The sequence below is a fragment of the Alosa sapidissima genome, chromosome 15 (assembly GCF_018492685.1).
Source record: "Alosa sapidissima isolate fAloSap1 chromosome 15, fAloSap1.pri, whole genome shotgun sequence".
Taxonomy (NCBI): Eukaryota; Metazoa; Chordata; class Actinopteri; order Clupeiformes; family Clupeidae; genus Alosa; species Alosa sapidissima.
Window position 1 is genome coordinate 1,340,001 of NC_055971.1, and position 15,361 is coordinate 1,355,361.

General features: G+C 40.0%; 1 protein-coding gene across 8 annotated transcripts in view; it reads left to right on the top strand.

Annotated features, from left to right (window-relative positions):
• The window catches only part of exoc3l2b (exocyst complex component 3-like 2b), a 163,646-nt gene that overhangs the window by 62,567 nt on the left and 85,718 nt on the right, over positions 1-15,361 (top strand). For all 8 annotated transcript variants that reach the window (XM_042063814.1, XM_042063815.1, XM_042063813.1 and 5 more), the window contains one exon: positions 2,419-2,645. In XM_042063814.1, the coding sequence (XP_041919748.1) occupies positions 2,419-2,645 (227 nt within the window). The remainder of the gene's footprint in view (positions 1-2,418; positions 2,646-15,361) is intronic.

The window sequence follows — 15,361 nt, forward strand, 5'->3', positions numbered from 1 at the left end:
CTTTCAGCCACTGTGCGTCGCTCTGCCACTGTCTCTGTCAGTAGCCTGACCGCCGCCCCTTCTGAAAAAGCAGGAGGCTACCTTTAAACATAATTATTACCGAGAGGAATCCCAGCCTACGAATTCAATAACAAAATAAATCATGCATAATTAAACATTACCTCGAAAGGCTACTTGGGTATGGCTTAAGGCTTGACTACACGGTGGTAGTGAAAATCGAAATCTGCTTTTGATAGCCTACCGGTGCCGCTCCACAAAACAAAAAAATATCTTGATTTGCTGTCTACGTTATTGTCAGTGTTGGGGGTAACGCAACTACGCAAATCAAAACAGTGTCTTGTGTGATAATTGAGACAGTAGAGAAATAACTGTTCAGAATCAATCTGTAGCTTCTGCAAAACAATGTTATTGGCGATTTAATACCATCTAGCGACGTTTTTAACAGGCTAGACAACTATGACCCACGTTAATTTGCCCTACTTCTTGACTGCAATGTAGTCAATTGACTGCTTGACATGTCATTTTTATTTTTCTGTACAATAAACAAATAGGCCTACATCTGCTTTATGCCACAGAATTACATTCATATTTGGCGCCACTTCCCTCCCCATATTCCAAGATAAAGATAGTATGAAGTACTTTTTGTATAGGCTACTATCATAAAATGTGTTAAAACGAATAGCTATTTGCAATTTGACAAAACACTGGTCCTTATTTTGCGAATGCAAGGACAATATGAGCCTGTTGCATTTAGTTAGATGTCCGAGTCACGCATAATGTTTGAAAACCATTGGCTCGTAATCACAATAATTTAACACACGACAGTTGGATAGCCTACTTCATCATGTTCCCATGCCTAGATTTTTGTGAGTAGCATAGAGATCGTTAAAAACAATAAAGTATGGCTCTCGTTTGGGACATCGAAAACGTATATTTTAATAGGGTAGACTACCGTCGGAGATGCTGACTTGCAAAGGCCTCGGGATAACACGTTATCTCCACTATCAGTCATGCCCCTTGATCAAAGTGGGCAATGAAATAAAAGTTTGAGAACCACTGGCTTAACAAGTTACCTGCAGTCCAGAACACACAGAATCTATTGCAATATTCTGTAGGGGTGGACGATATATATCGTCTGCGATAATATCGGGATTGTTGTTTTAACGATGTGCAAATTGACATTATCGAGTTTTTAAATTACTTATGGGGGAAAAACACTCGAAATCACGCATTGAAGACTCATACATTCACAGGAGGTTTAGACTATGCGGGAGAAGCCCCTGGCTGCAGCAGAGCAAGTGTCACGTGATCACTAGTGGGTCACAAAGTTGTCACACGCACGCCTAATGTTTATTTTGTGCAGGGAGAGTAGCCTCAAAGATTGTTAAGGCGCCTTAACAATCTTTGGTAGCCTACTTGGGATTTTATGCGGCTACTTCTGTTCAAGTAGCATTGATGAGACAGTCTCGTTTTTTCCTACACTGTATTATATGGAGAGAAAACATTAGCCTTTGAGTATTTTAATAGTTAGTTGTAAACAAAGAACTATTCTCATGTAACTCTTTTGTAAATGAACTGAAGTTCGCTCTAAATATCTAAGTTTACCGATTATGCTAACTGTTAGCATCTCTATGGGATTTCTCATATACATTAACCATAAGCTAACGCATTAGTTTCTATTCTGTAACTTGGAATGCTAGCCTACATGATTTCTCTTCAACAAAACATCGAAGGAAATAACTTAGATGTACTCTGTTGGTCTGCTTAGTTCAGCTCCAGACTTTCTTATAGGCCTAGTCATCTTCTCTAATGTAGCTGGCTAGACCATGTCATTGCCACACACACAAGTGGGCAAAATTGGAAATGTGTCATAGAGTGACAATGCATTGGTTGATTTGGTTAAAAAGTCACAGGATAGGTTATTGGTTATTATTGTATTGATGCTATTCATAAATAATGAGCTGTAAAGTAACTCAGACTTCTACAATTTTTTTAAAAGGATATCGACTAATTATCGTTATCATCAAAATCACAAAAAATATCGAGATATTATTTTTTGTCCATATCGCCCACCCCTACTATATTATATACTATAAACAATAATTTTATTTCTGTGTACTAATTTTAAGGGAAACACTTTTTATGGTTTATGGCAACAATACTATATCTCAGTGATGTGATGTGATGCAAATACTGAAATTGAGATTCCAGACAAAACTGATGTAATTTGTCTCTGCTTTGCTTTCCTCTGCTTTTTAAATGATGTTGCAGAACTCATCAAGTTATTGACAGCTCCATTCCACTCCAACTTCTGGTGTGTTGTGGTGTTTTTCTGTTGTTTTGCTCTTCGCTGTTACCATTCATCACTCTGGTCACTTTAAGTTATGTTGTGTTTTCTAAGCTTGCCATCCTTAACAGCATTGCAGGGAGATGTCGAGAGAGTCTGCGCAAAGAAAGCCTGCCCTCTGGAGATCTCTCTTGTGACAGTGATGCTGACCAGAGCAGCCGGCGCCTCTCCTTCCTGAAGCTTGTTGGTCGAAATAAGCACAAGAGGGAGTCAGGTGTGGACCAGTCATCCTCCCAAGGTCCTGAAGAGGGGCCTGTGGAGGAGTTCCTTGAAGTGAAGGCCAGGGAACCCCTGTCAGGTATGACCTGATCCGGCCCATGGGGTGTATTATAATAATAACTAGAAATGCAATTCCAAGGAATTACCAGTGCATGAAAATGCAAAAATGTTAATGTAAAATATCATGTATAGTTAAAACAGATAATGCAGAGATGGTTACTACAGTGTTGCTAGGATAGGTACGGTGGTTGCATAGTATAATGAAAGTTGATAGTGTAAAAGTAGACAGTTTAAAAGTCGAATGTCGATAGTTTCAAAGTTGTTGATAGACAGATAATTTAATGAATGTTTATAGACAGACAATTTAATGAAAATTGATAAGACATATATTTTAATGAATGATGATGGACAGATAGTAAATTAATGATTATAGACAGATAGTTTAATGGATGTTGATACACAAAGTTTAATTAATATTGATAGTTTAAAAGTAGATAGTTTAAAAGTTGAATGTGGATAGAGAGATAGTTTAATGGATGTTGATAGGTAGATCGTTTTAAATGGATGTTGCTAGGCAGATAGTTTAATGGATGTTGATGGACATAGTTTAATGAATGTTAATAGACAGATAGTTTAATGCATGTTGATAGGCACATAGTTTAATAGATGTTGAAACAATCTTGATAATGAATCTTGAGGTGGCATTGATAAAGGTGATCATAGTGTCCGTAGGGGACGTGGTACAGACAGCAGGGATCATAAAAATAGTGCTCTGAAGAACTACAAAATCACCTGATTTAGGAACAGATTAATTAGCCCACTTTATGGTAGGCTATAGTAGGCTTTGTGGTCATAGTAACGCTTTACTGATGTTAGTTTACATTTTACGGGTTTCCTGTTCATTTGTTATGCGGATGAAATAACAAACAAAAAAAGAAATAAAATCTTAAATATGTACGACATCCAGTATTTACTGAAAGGTGCATAATTTGAGGTGTTTTCCACCCAGTGATGTCATAATATGCAAATTAGATGCGTAAATTTACTCCCATCATAAACTTTTGATCATATGCAATGATTTTCACATTTACTGTAGGACTTTATCTCTGACCACCTACCTAGGGTAGGCTTCTGCAAAAAACAATGTTGTTGGCGATTTAATACTATCTAGCGATGTTTTTAACAGGCTATGCAATAGAAGCTTAGACAACTATGACCAACATAGTTGGGTTTCGTAAATTAATTTGCCCTACTTCTTGACTGCAATCTAGTCAATTGACTGCTTGACAGTGGAAGAACAAAATGCTGAATGAAGCCCAAAGATATGAAAGCATATCTGGCAAGTTGTTTTTTATGAAGACGTAAATGGTTGCGCTATAGGCCTTCAAGTTGGCAAGAAGGAGACATAACGCGTGAGCATGCCACACTATCCACAGCTGTGGTAGCGGGGGTTGGAGGATTACTGTAGGCTTGCCCAAAATAGGCTCAAGGCCTGTAGTTTGCGCAACCTACTACAGTAAGTAGGCTAAATAACAGACCCGCCACAATATGCGGTATGATGATTTTTTTACGAGCAAGATGTTTTTGGTGCCCTACGCGCACTGCATGTTCTTAAATAACAATGATCATCAGTAATATTCAACCATTATTTTGTGTAAATGGGCTATGCATTGGGTTAGACACCAGGGGCCATATTTACAAAGCCATTTATCTTACCACTAGGAGTACTCCTAAATAGCAATAAAAGATTTTAGCTAGGAGTTTCTCTTATTCAGTTATTCACAAAGCCTTTCAGACCTACTCTTAGTAAGGAAAAATGACAACTCCTAAACTAAGAGTGAGTCTTCGTTGCTATGGATGACGTCATTACTCATGCACAAGCTTGACTGAAGTGACCTTGATTGGCTGTTGATTGTAACGCGGGAATGATTCCAAACACCTCCCTTACGATGATGAGTGACAGGTGACAGGTCTGAGAATGCGTGCGCTACACAAGGACGGAAGAAGATGAGTAACTGAATAAAAAGGCCTAGCCTAAATGAATCAAGAGTAAGGCAAAACAAATAGCCTAGTAGCCTAATGAAACGGATTGATGCAGTATCTTTGTAACATTATTAAATTAATGTCACGATGCCTATGCCTACGTTTGCAAAGAGGAGAACATTTTAATTTGATTCACAATAACGTTACATTTAATTTACATGTTGACAAAGAGTAGTCTAGTTTTGGTTGTTGTTGGTGGCGTTATTGCATGTTAGTTATGCCTACAATGCTAAATTTCTTCCTCGCGATTGGAAGCTCCTGTAGCCGCATAGGATTTCAAAACATCGCTTTGAAAATAGGTTTGTGAATAGGTCTTAGTGAGTTAGGAGTCCTCTCGACTTCTTTTAAGCTGTCCCAGAGGTGGAAAGTTGCGTTTGTTGGGGGCAGGGGCCGGATTAACAATTCATAGACCCCTGGGCACACATGTCTGATGGCCCCCCTCCCCCGAGCCAACGTGAATCGGGCGGTCAGTTAATAGGTCTTTATTGTGAAGATTTTTCTTGCATCTGTGAGGCCAAGCCTCACCAAGTAGCCCGTTTGTTTACAACTAACATTACATTTAATTAAACTGCTTAGGCTATGCCGAAATATTTTTCAACATGTTGAATATCAGTGTCGGGTGAATTAGGAAATGTTCTCAAAGTAGCCTTATGGCTGAAAGCTGCTTGGAAACCCCCTGTCAAGCAATATAACCATAAAACGTGCGGCCTGCTCACTCATTGTTTCAAAAGGAGTAATTTCGGCTTTGTCGGAACTGGCCATTGTAGGCTACTTAAAAATAAACTTCCAAAACTAACGAAAAATATTTATCTCCTTTCAGTTAATTCAAAAGTTTTCAAAAAGTTAAAAACAGATGACATGATGCGCGTCACTGACATAATGCGCAAATAATATAGCCTAGATATTCCGATATATTCGAATACATGTGTTTATTTTAGAGGGAAAATTCGAACGTCATTTTTGAGCAATTTTGACAGCCCTAGTCCACTGTAGGCTACGCCAATCGCCTTTTAACACCTTCCACCTAACCCCGGTGAGTGGGGGTCGCTATAATGCGTGTGAAATAGCACCATTGAGAAGCATGTGTGAAATAGCCTTAAAGGCACACTATGCCGGTTTTTTAGCTTAATATGCAAGTTTTTAAGCTTAATTTACCTTCATTTAACAGCTTCAGAGTCATTGGGATGGTTATATGTCTTTTTTTCGGGTTGAATGGTGGCCGTCTCGCTTCCCCCTAGCGCCTGTGAGCGGAAAAACCACCCTTGCAACTGTGGGCCGGCGGGCCGACGGCCTCGATGTCAGGAACTATAACGAGTGTAACAAATTGCTTTACTGCATTCAAATACACATACACACCAGGCACCGGCTAGAAAAAGGTAGCGATGGAGTTTCTCAGACATTCGTCATGACAGAGCCAGCGAAAAAGAAGCAAAAACCGAGAAAACAGTAAGGAAATGGCCAATACTGCATAGTTTACCTTTAAAATCGTTCCGGCGCCACTCTCTTGACAGGCTATATGGACAACAGGCTTGTTGAAACAATAGCAAAGTATGCACATGTTGCACATAATTTACAATTAAATTGAGCTTTTGCGCATGGTAGGACTAGGCAGGCACGTTGCTAGGAGCTCAACACATTGGAGAGTTAAGCCCAGACATGAAATGTCCTATGTAAGAGGGGATTCAGGGGTTTCTCCCCCGAGAAATGTTAGACCACCAGTCACGGTTACCCTATAAACCTGAGAGAGGAGGAAAAGGGCGCGCACGGGTAGGCCCGAAACATTAGTAAATAGATTAAAAATAGGATTTCGGTCCCTTCCAGTCCAAAAGTAATCCAATGCAGATGTAAATTAGGTAAATAATGCAACCTTACGAAACCGAACTCTGGGATTTATTTGAACGTTTAAGTGTTTCAGTTGATTTGATGTCAGATTTACATGATTCAAACGTCCCTATTTTTTATTCAGAATGTTCTTTCTATCCATAATCATAAGTCCTTCTTCAGTGAATTAGCAAGATACCATCAGAAGCCAACAATCATAAAACACCTGTGCGCGCGCTCTCTCTCCCTACGCATGAAGCTGTCTGCGTGTTGTAGGCTAGATTTGCGTGAGTTCTTTCTATCTGCTTTACTTTTGCGAGTTGAGACCACCTAGGCTATGTTATAGACGTTCTATGAGGTACCAATGTTTAGCTATGTCACAAAACAATAAGCTTTGTCAGACTACTTTTAAAATGATATTCAGGGATATACATTTTAAACATTCGGGGCTGAAGACCCGACAAGGCCTTGTGTTAATTCTTCAGGTGGGAAGTGTCAGGAATTTTCATACGAGAGACGCTCTCATTGGTGGTTAGGATATGGAGTAGGGAATTGACAGCAACATAGACAATCACATTATGAGAGATGCTGAATTTAACATCAACTGCGATGTTTGATTTTAAAAATTAATGTAAATTTAGCCGGGATTGTAAGCTGGCACATGTGGGTGCTCGATGTTTTCCGTGGGTGCTCGAGCGACGGAGCACCCACGGTATCGGCGCCTATGAGCATAGGGGAGAACCTGGACGAATGAAACACTTTTTAATTAAACGTAATTTACAAAGACATTGTAATATTTTGTCACTAGCAACATACATTTGTCCTTTGTCAAATACAGTTGCATGTATAGCTCTGAACAAAACCGTTCAAGAGTTATTTAAGGGGAAGTCGAACGTGTTTTGTTTCATTCGTCCTACAGGTTAAATTATGTAAACTTCCCACAACTTTAATATTTGACAACATATCATGAATGGTACTTCAAGTATGTGTTATTTTAGATAGATTGCTGCTGGGCTATATGTCTTGGTTCATGTCTGTTAACAACTCATTGCCGTCAAGCGCGTATCTGACGGTTGCATCCATTACAAACAAACATGCAATGTGAACGTCTGGGATTGGGGAGAGTACTAAATGCTCTACTGAATAAGCACAAAGTCAAATCTTTAAATGAAAAACACTCTTTAATAATCAAAACCGCTAATGAAGTAAACTTGTGACCATCAAAAATCGTTTATCACCTGTAACTCCGTGATAACAGGACGTAACAGGAAGGCATTTGGCTGAGCAATGGAGGTTAATATGCTCTATATTTTGTCCAAATGATGTCTGTCTATCATCGTTGCACTCGGAGAAAACCGGAATGTTTCATTTGGCCTGCGTTTCTTCTACGGCTGCAAACGGGATTCACTCGCAGTTAACCAAATATTTCTTTATTAGGGCAGGGCAGGCATATTTCTGGCTATTAAATTATTTCTAAACCAGTTTGCTAAAGTCTGTAGTGAAGTCTGTGTAGGATTTACCAGGCTCCATTTCTTTTTACGAGACACCCTGCTCACAAGAGACATCTGCCGTTTGTTTGGGTTGTTGCAGCGTCGTTGCAGTGTCACTGGAAAAATACAAATTAAAGTCGCGTGATCCCGCGTGCGGACCGCGAGGGAAGCTGGCCAAATCGAAGCAAAGCAATATATCATACTAGCTCTCCCCCATTATTTTCATTAACCATGTAAACTAATTTATTATATACTGAAGTATTTATTTTCTTTTTTTTTAAATTCAATGTTTTACCGTATGACATTTTGTTTTACCATGTGACATAGTACAATTTCAATGTTTCATTGCATTTTTAATAAATAAATTAATAAATTGATGTAGGCCGATTCAGAATAGTTTCAAAGAAACACAAGGCATCTCATGTGAGCCTTTTATTAACAGTAGAATATTTCCCAACACCACACTGTCTTCTTGCTGGCCCCATCAGTGCAGCACTCAGGTCTTTATGGTAGAGTGGCCAGATGGAAGTCATTTTTTTCCCTAGAGTTTCCCAAAAAACACCTGAACGACTCTCAGACCATGAGAAGTAAAATCATCTGGCATGATGAAACGAAGACCTATTTGGCCACAATTCCCAACGGCGGTTGTGGAAGAAACCAGGCACTGAGCTGCACTGATGGTTGTCCTTGATGCTTCTCTCATCTTCTCAAAGAAACTCTGGATCTCTTTTTTATTTTTAATTTATTTTTTATTTATGGTTATGGTTATGGATTTAGCAGACGCCTTTGTCCAAAGCGACACATAAATAACATAAACATAAACATAAACAACATAATAATATTTAAAATTGAACAGGGAACAGATTAAAATGTAGGTCAAATATAGTAAGGAGAATAGTTGTAGTACACAATAATATCAATTCAAGCAATAGCCTAATAAAAAGCAATGTAAAAAAGGGGAAAGGCAATAATAAAACAATAATGTCAATTCAATCAATAATATAAAAACAATGACATGCTAAGACTACATTAAGGAGAATATCAATAATAAACAATAATGTCAAATTAATTAACAGCCCAATTAAAATAAAACAACATTATATAAACCATAACACATAAGCGCTTAAACAACTAAGTATATGTTGAATAGGAATGTCTTTAGACCCCTCTTAAACGACCCAAAACTACCACAGGAACGGAGAGCACTGGGCAGTTCATTCCACCAACATGGAACCACTGAAGAAAAGAGTCTGGAATTAGACCCAGTTTTCATGACTGGTCGACACAACATACGCTCACCAGAAGACCGCAGTGGGCGGTTGGGGATGTAAGGCTTGATTATTTAATTAAAATAACTAGGAGCAGATCTAGTTAGTGTCCTATAGGCCAAAGTGAGAGATTTAAATTTAATTCTGGCTACTATAGGGAGCCAATGGAGAGTAACTAGGAGAGGAGTTACATGTGTTCTCTTTGGCTGATTGAAGACCAGGCGTGCTCCAGCATTTTGAATCAGCTGTAATGATCTTGTTACACAAGCGGGTAAGCCAGCTAATAGTGAATTACAATAGTCCAGCTTAGAGATGACCATGGTCTGAACAAGAAGTTGTGTGGAATCTTGTGTCAGATAAGGTCTGATCTTCCTAATGTTGTAAAGCATAAACCGACATGATTTTGCAATAGAAGCTATATGCTCAGAGAAGTTAAGTCGGTCATCAATTACAACGCCCACGTTTCGTGCCGATCTAGTTGGGGTCAGTGAAGTTGAGTCAAGCTGGATATTAATCTGTTGGGGAATAGCTGTTTTAGCTGGAAACACCAAAAACTCTGTTTTTGAGAGATTAAGCTGAAGTTGCAGATCTTTCATCCAGGCTGAAATATCCTTAAGGCATGCAGAAATCCGGTGGGAAACACTAGAGTCATCAGGTGGGAAAGACAGGTAAAGTTGAGTGTCGTCTGCATAACAGTGATAGTCAAATCCATGGGAGCGAATGGTCTCACCTAAGGAAGTGGTGTAAATAGAGAAAAGCAAGGGTCCTAATACTGATCCCTGAGGCACACCTGTGGTGAGGTCATGAGACTTAGATACCTGTCCCTGCCAAGACATGTTGAAAGAACGTCCTTTAAGGTAAGATTCAAACCAGTCAAGAGCTTTTCCAGAAATTCCCAGTTCAGATAGTATAGATAGGAGAATGTCATGGTTAACAGTATCAAAGGCTGCAGATAAATCTAGTAGAATTAATACTGATGACTGAGCAGAGGACTTAGCTACTCTCAATGCTTCAGTCACAGACAGAAGAGCAGTTTCAGTAGAATGACCACTCTTGAAACCAGACTGCATAGGGTCTAGTAGATTATTCTGATGAAGAAAGTCACAAACTTGCTTGAAGACCACTTTCTCCAAAACCTTTGACAAGAAAGGAAGAAGGGAGACAGGTCTGTAGTTCTTCACCTCAGTTGGATTAAGTGTACTTTTCTTTAGCAGAGGTGTAACCCTAGCCTGTTTAAAAGAATAAGGAACTATTCCAGAACTGAGTGAAGCATTAAATACATGTGTGACTGCTGGTAGAACAGCGGGTGAGATAGACTGTAGAAGAGTGGACGGGACAGGATCTAATGGGCATGTTGTTGGACGACATCGCTGAAGCAATTGAGAGACTGCTTCCTCATCAAGAGGAGAGAAAGAGTCAAATGATGCGGTCATACTAACACAAGGCAAAGCCCTCCTTATAGGAGCATCAAACTGAGCACTTATTTTAGCAACTTTTTCAGTGAAAAATGTTGCAAAGTCATTTGCTGACAGTGAAGTAGTTGATGGTGGTGGTGGAGGATTGAGAAGAGATTTGAAAGTAGAAAAAAGTTTTCTACTGTCAGTGGCGCTCTCAATCTTGCTTTGATAGAATGCCTTTTTTGCAAGTGTAACAGTGGATGAAAAGGATGACAGCAAAGACTGGTAGTTACTAAGATCATTTCCATCTCTGGATTTACGCCATTTCCTCTCAGCAGCTCTAAGTTCCTTTCGTACTGAGACTATACTGTTCGTCAGCCATGGATGGCGAGGTTTAGAACGAGTAGGTCTTGAGGAAAGAGGACATGCTGCATTCAGACAAGATGCCAGTGTAGAGCAGAGAGTCTCTGTAGCGTCATTAACCTCAAGTGCCAAGAATGAGCTATATTTATATATATTTATAGTGACCATTGGGTCCTTGGTTACCTGTTTGACCAAGGCCCTTCGTCCCGGATCCAGACTGTTCCATTTGAGAATGATGGAGGTTATTGTGCTATTAGCCACTTTCAGTGCTGCAGAAATGTTCTTGTATCCTTCCCCAGATCTGTGTCCACACACAACCCTGTCTTGCAGGTCTACGGACAATTCTCTCGACCCTTGTGGCTTGGTTTTCACTCTGACTTACACCATCAACTGTGAGACCTTATATAAAGAGATGTGTGCCTCTCCTACTAATGTCCAGAGAATTCATTTAGGCACAGGTGGACTCCGATCAAGTTGATAGAAGTAGAATGTTGAGACAGCCCAGGTGGTGAGGAGTGTTGGGATGGCCTAGGTGGTGAGGAGTGTTGAGGTGGCTCAGGATGGTCATGGTGTTCGTCAACAAAATAGTCCTCAGACACCGGTGTCAGATTCATCAATGCCATGATTACACTATCCCACACTCCTCGCCCATCTGGACGAGGAGGTGGGACGGGCCTGCTGATCTCCAACAAATGGAAATTCACCCCGCTACTGCCTTCAAACAAAACTCTACGTGCTGGTCATCTACCGCCCTCCAGGCCAACTAGGCGACTTTATGGACGAACTTGACACTCTTACTGTCCTCCATCTCTGAGCATGACTGTCTGCTTCTCGTTCTCGGCGATATGAACGTGCACTTAGATGCCCCAGGCTCAGTGGACTTTTTGGCCCTGATCCACTCCTTTGACCTCAAACTGGTTCAAAGCCCACCTACTCACAAAGCTGGCAACCCATACAAAAATGTGATATATGGCAATATATGTAAATCACATATACTATGTATATGTCAATGTATGCTTCACACATATAAGTCACATATATACACATACATGTCAAATATATTTCAAAATATAGCAAAATTGGCCGTTTTTATATATGTCACATATATTTTCCCAGATATACAAATATATTACAAATATATGTTAGTTGCATATATGTTAATATATGATAAGTTATGTATTTGTACACATACTAGGGATACCAATATATTGCAAATATATGTCTATGGACATATATTTGCACTCATATAAGGTAAATATATTGCAAAATGTATGTAATGTTCTGCTATGTCACATTTATAGAAATATGTCACAATATATGTATCAGAAATATAACATTGTTGATGTTCCAAAGAAAACACACAAAATATTTGTTTAACCTTTTATTAAAGTTTAGTTTTTCCACACAAACAGTGAGTACACTCTCCAGGTAGAAACTTTTTTCCCCTTTATGGAAGTGGCACACATTGATTTGGTATATGCAGAATGTACTCTGTGTTCTCAGGGCAGCAGTCCTCACAAATCACCACCTGCAAACAGGGAACAGAGAAGATTAATATGCTGTAAAACACACATAACATGAAAAGACCATCACTGAAGCACTACTACCTTCACATGCATCTTTAATAAACACACACCTTGGCACAAGTAAGCTTAAATAAGGGCTATGAGATGAAGAACATGTAGCCTAATGATCCATACATCAGAATACTTTGACAAGATTTGGGAAAGATTCTTGAAAGATTGGAGTCTTTTAACTAATGCCCCCCATTTACTCAAAAGACTATCTTTCAAGAATCTTTCCCAAATCTTCAAAGTCTTCTGTTGTAAGGATGGCTTAACACTACCCTTCACAAACTAAAGATCCATTTAAGCCTACTAACATTCGTTAGCCTGCATGGTTATTAGCAGTCACTTTAAATATAAGTTAGCTGCTATAGCTAGGTTAGCTAACTTACTCACACCTGATATTTCATTCAAACTAAAACTTATATTCATAACGACATCTCAGACAGGCTTGTTGTTGGATATGATGTTAACTACCATTCTAGATATTCCACATAATGGTAAAGTTAGTTAATGGAAAAGTTAACATTAACAGCTAACATCGCTAACGTTAGCAATATTAGCTCGCTAACATTATCGATAGCTAATTGATAACATTAACGTTAGCTAATTCTAACATGATGGTTAGACTGTTAACAAACGGATTTGGTTAACATTACATTATAAAAACAATATTTTATAACTAATTCCCGTTTACTAAAGGCTTTCTTACCTTGGATATGATGACAGCAGAGTTTGTACAGCTTAGGCTACACAGTCGGATGCATGACAAAAAGTGACGGTTGAAGTCACTGTGGTTGGAGTTCAAATGTCAGTCCAGGGTGGGGGATGGGTATTGCTGTGTGCGCATGCGCATATCAAGATGCGATAAGCATCCGTTATATTTTAAGTAGCTTTGGCTTCACACATTTTTCATGCACATAGTGCAACCCAAAGCGCTCCACACAAAACATTGACACATAAGGCAGCATAGTCGACACCTTATCTGTGACGCCAAGACATAAACAAATATATTCACACTGTTCTCCATTTGGAAAATAAGTAATGTAATCTAGTGTATGGATATGTATGCCACCATATATGGAGACTACAAATATGTCTGCCACATATTCACACATAAAGTTCTCCATATATTTAGAAAATAAGTAGTGGAATCTAGTGTATGGATATGTATGCCACCATACATAGAGACTACATATAAGTCTGTCACATATTCACACATAAACTTCTCCATATATTTGGAAAACAAATAATTGGATCTAGTATATGAAGATATATAGCATCTTATATGGGAAATTAAAATATTTTGTATGCATGTATGGACATATAGCTTTGAATATATGTTTGACATAAATATTTGAATCACATATATGTCCATATAAGTAAAATTATAAGTCCCTGTTATTTGACATATATGTTCATATATTGCCATATATCACATTTTTGTATGGGGAGCTTGACTTGATCTTCACTCGGAACTGCAGCACAGACACCCTCATGGTGACGCCTCTCCATCTTTCTGACCACTTCTTCAGCCAGTTCAACGTCAGCCTGACAGAACAGCCTCCGGCTCCTCAGCCGATGGTCACGTTCCGCCACAACATCCGGAACCTGTCTCCAATGCACTTTTCCTCTGTGGTTGCCTCCAGTCTACCTCCACTCAACCTTCTCCTCTCTGGAGGTTAAAGAGGCCACAGACTCGCTCTGCTCCACACTGAGCTCATGTCTAGACAAGCTGTGCCCTCTTACCACAAGGCCAGCTCGATCCAAACACTCTCATCCATGGCTAAAGCCGCGGAGAGGAAATGGCACAAATCCAAACTAACTGATGACCTCAAAAACTACCAGACACCTGACCTCCTTCTCAGCCAGCATCACTGCTGCTAAGACGGCTTTCTACAATGACAAAATCAACAGCGCTACAGACACTCGAAAACTTTTCTCAACCTTCAAATCGCTACTCAACCTTCAGCTGCCTCCTCCTCCATCCAGCCTTACTGCGGATACCCTCGCCTCATTTTTTACAAACAAAGTGGCGGCAATCAGCAGTCAATTCTCTACATGCCCACACAACGCATCTGACTCAGATACCGCACTCCTACAACCTCTAGGGGCTGCTGGAACATCTTTTTCAGCATTCGCGCCTCTCTCCGAGAATGAAGTATTGAGACTCCTGACATGTAGCCGTCCTACCACATGCTCGCAGGACCCTATACCTACGTACGTGCCTACTTCAGTCCATCAGCCCGACCATCGCACCAGCTATCACATGTGATCAATGCCTCGCTAACCTCCGGCACATTTCCAACAGCGTTCAAAATGGCCTGGGTAACACCGTTACTTAAGAAAGCTTCTCTCAACCCTGCTCAAGTCGAGAACTACCGCCCTGTCTCACTCCTGCCTTTCCTATCCAAAGGCATTGAACGAGCAGTCTCCAAATAGATCTCTGACTTCCTTTCACAGAACAACCTTCTGGATCCAAATCAGTCTGGGTTCAAAAGCGGCCACTCTACCGAAACGGCTCTGCTGTCTGTAACAGAAGCCTTAAAAGAAGCAGGGGCGACCGAAACGTATCATGGCTTGGCCAGCTATCTGCACCTCACCATCTCATAGGGGTCCCCCAGGGCTCAGTGCTGGGCCCCCTTCTGTTTGCTATCTACACCACCTCCTTGGGACAGATTATCCGTTCGCATGGCTTCTCATACCACTGCTATGCAGACGACACATCTGTCCTTTCCACCATGATGACCACTTGGTTTCAGCACGGATCTCGGATTGCCTCTCAGACATAGCTACATGGATGACGGCACACCACCTCCAGCTGAACCTCTCAAAGACTGAACTGCTG